At 45.5% G+C, this 3,212-nt stretch overlaps 1 protein-coding gene across 1 annotated transcript; it reads right to left on the reverse strand.

The window, feature by feature from the left end:
• Positions 1-687: 687 nt before the first annotated feature.
• On the reverse strand, positions 688-2,860 carry LOC105477387 (growth-regulated alpha protein-like). Its single transcript, XM_071092676.1, has 4 exons — positions 2,609-2,860; positions 2,387-2,510; positions 2,189-2,272; positions 688-1,341 (listed from the first exon to the last, which is right to left on the reverse strand). The coding sequence occupies exons 1-4, from the start codon at positions 2,706-2,708 to the stop codon at positions 1,326-1,328; spliced, it is 324 nt and encodes a 107-aa protein (XP_070948777.1). The 5' UTR covers positions 2,709-2,860; the 3' UTR covers positions 688-1,325.
• Positions 2,861-3,212: the final 352 nt, after the last annotated feature.

Here is a 3,212-nt window from a genome sequence, read left to right on the forward strand (position 1 = left end):
TTTTATGTCCTTTTCAGATTAAGTCCAAAATTTTGCATTTTCCTTTGAGTTGTTGCCCTACAAATTACAATATTTGTTCTTGCTACAATTTTTGCTTAATACTTTCTCTAACAATTGAAAAGACATGTTAGAGTCTAAACCCATTTATCTCCCAACCTGTCTTTCGTGCTATTTTTGTCATATATTTTACATTACAGTATCTCAATAGGTCTTTATTATTCTTTAAATATCACAATTTTTTTTAGTTCTAAGCAGAATCAACTTTTCTACCTTTTGTTCCCAACCTCATTAAACGGAAAAGAATTGCGTGTTTGAAAAACCGCTTCTGAAAGCATCTAGCAGATTTAGCAGAGGCCCATGTTAAAATATCAATAACATTCAAAAGTTTGTAAAGAACTAATTTTGAATAACAAATTGGTCAGTGTGAAAAACAGCTATATGTTATACAAAATTAGAATTAACAAAGTAGTTGGGGGGTAGTGTGTACTTTCTAAAAGCATGAGATAGTCCATTTTGAGTAAGAGAAATATAAGGGAAATGCCAGCTAGAAGCAGGCACAGATTTAGATAGAACCTGCAGTCTAACTGTGTAACACCTTGGGCGCCTGGGAAGAACTAAAGGTCAAGAAGAAGTTTTGGAAAAACCACATAAGCACTTTTTTCATAAAACTTTTATTATCATGTCATTTGTAAAAATGTAACAGTAATGGTAACTTCGTTTTTCCAAGGCAAAGAGAAACTCTGCAGAATGGACATTAAACAAGGCATTATGCCTTACAAGCGAGACATAAAATGTCAAGGGAAACTTCAGCATAAAAATGTTGAACACATAATGTGAGATAATTTCAATACATAACAACTGACATTCTTCTTTAAAAAAAGTATAAAAATACAGATGTGCACATACATTCCCTTACCCTAACAGTGATCCACTCATTGCTTACATTCCAAACCCCACCCTCCAATTCCCCAACCTATCATTTATCAAGGTGCCTAACACGTTATGGTCTCCCACTAAATAGTAGTTTAATGACACATTTAAAACCCATCATATTCCAATTAAATAATCAGGACTGAGCTATGTTTGATGAAACACACTCATATCTTTAAATAACAACATGTAAAATATTAAAATACAAGCTTTCATAAATAAATAAGTACATAAATAAGTAGAACCCTCATAAGAAATAGTCAAACACATTAAGTCCTTTCCAGGTGTCCCTAGAAAGCAGCTGTTCTCTTTTTCATTTTCAGCTCTGGTAAGGGCAGGGACCATCCCGCAGGAAGTGTCAATGTCAGGCTGATAAGCTTCTTACTTCACTCCTGTCAGTCGGTGCTCCCCCTGTGATGAGAAAAGGGTTACTGTTGCAGGTGCTAAGGAAGGCTGCTCTTCTGTCACTCTGGTGGCTGAAGTTGCTTGGAGGATGTCCCCATGCAGACTCTCGCCCAGCCCTCCACTCAGGGAAGGTCTGCCTGTACCCACTGCCCTCTATAGCAGAAAACTTGCACTCCTGAATGCTACTTTTTTTTTTTTTTTTTTTTTTTTTTTCAAGAAAGAGGTGGCTGTGGACTCAACTAGATTCTTGGTTTGAAAAGCCAAAACATATTGGTCACTGATTGTCACATTGGGTTAGAAATTTCTATTCATGATCTCCCTTAAGCTGCACACAACCCTATGAAATAACTATCATTATCTACCCTATTTTGCTAAAGCTCAAAGAGATTAAATAAGGTTCACAGGGCTCCTAGCCTTGAACTCACTGGGGGTGTCACTGCAAAGTTTCTGCTCTTCACCAAGAAGGCTGAGAGGCCAGAAGTGGCCAAACCAGACATTGCATTTTTAGGTCTGAAGCCCCTTAGGTACTGAGGTAAACATCCTCTCCAAACAGGCAGGGGGCATTTTAGCATTGTCAGTCAAATCTATTTGGTATTCTAGAAAGGCACATTTACCCTCACTTATTTCAATAGGGGTTAGGCCTGCGAATGGAGGGCACTGAAACACGGAAATATCCTCTGGCATCAGAGCAGACTAGTAACCTTAATGGCAACTTTAATTGTGAAAATAATAATTACAATTTCTAGTCCTTCAGCTAACTCCTGGGTTGCCCCGATTTTATTTTTAGGGGACAGATGCCAGTATTTCTGACCAACGGCTCCTGTCGCCTGTGTATATGGAAATTACAACTCACTTGTTCAGTATCTTTTCGATGATTTTCTGAACCATGGGGGATGCGGGGTTGAGACAAGCTTTCTGCCCATTCTTGAGTGTGGCTCTGCAGAGAGAAGGGAATTCCATGAGGCAGGAGGTCGGGCTGGGCACAGGGTTTGGGGCAGCGGGAGAGTCGGGGACCCCGGCGGTGACAGCGGCAGCGCGGGGAGGAACTTACATGACTTCGGTTTCGGCGCAGTGGGGTCCTGGGGCCTTCACAATCACACTTTGGATGTTCTTGGGGTGAATTCCCTGCAGGGTCTGCAAGCACTGGCAGCGCAGTTCAGTGGCCACGGGTGCTCCTGGGGAAGAACAGACTCGCTGATTGAGCTGGGCTGTCGGCGCGGGGCGCCCACCCCAGCAGCATCCGACCCGGGGACCCCAGCGGGAAGGGACCCACCTGTTGCCCGCCTTCCGGTGGCCACCAGGAGCAGGAGCAGCAGCGCCACCCGCAGGAGCCGAGGATTGCTGGGGGCTGCGGAGAGCGCGGCGCGGGCCATGGGGCTCAGCAGACGGGTCGGGAGGCTGTGCGAGAAGCGGGAGAGCTGGCGGGGAGGTGCCTGCGACCCGGGCTCTGTGGCTTCCCCAAATCGGCGAACCCTTTTTATGCAAGCTTGAGGCTGGAAAGCCCGAAGCGGCCGGGTCAGGGAAATTCCCAGAGCTCCAGATCGATCCCGAGTCCTGAAGGAAGGCGACGGCCCCGCCCCCGGGGTAGAGTGGGGTACCGGTAGGGGGAGCCCACTGGTGACGACTGAACCTCTCCCTCCAGAGTAACTCCCATGGACTCTGGGACTTTGTGATATTCACTTTCTGCCCCAAATTCCTGGAGGGGCAGTGAGGAAACCTCGCTGGAGACACAGCCTGTGAGGGGGACCTTAGGTCCCTGATGACCCCCGCTTATGGGGTAGGGTTGGAGGAAAGAGCTGGGGGGACCCGAGAGAACCAGGACAGGAAAGGCACGACTTCTTTAGAGGAAGAGAGCTTTGTCTCCTCAGTTATCAGAT

This window comes from Macaca nemestrina, chromosome 3 (genome assembly GCF_043159975.1).
Source record: "Macaca nemestrina isolate mMacNem1 chromosome 3, mMacNem.hap1, whole genome shotgun sequence".
Lineage (NCBI taxonomy): Eukaryota > Metazoa > Chordata > Mammalia > Primates > Cercopithecidae > Macaca > Macaca nemestrina.

Excerpts from the sequence above, each read along its gene's own strand:
- LOC105477387 (XM_071092676.1), bottom strand. The coding sequence starts at position 2,708 with ATGGCCCGCGCCGCGCTCTCCGCAGCCCCCAGCAATCCTCGGCTCCTG. Across the intron at positions 2,511-2,608 it reads CACCGGAAGGCGGGCAACAG|GAGCACCCGTGGCCACTGAA; the intron begins GTGGGTCCCTTC and ends GTTCTTCCCCAG. Across the intron at positions 2,273-2,386 it reads TGCGCCGAAACCGAAGTCAT|AGCCACACTCAAGAATGGGC; the intron begins GTAAGTTCCTCC and ends TTCTCTCTGCAG.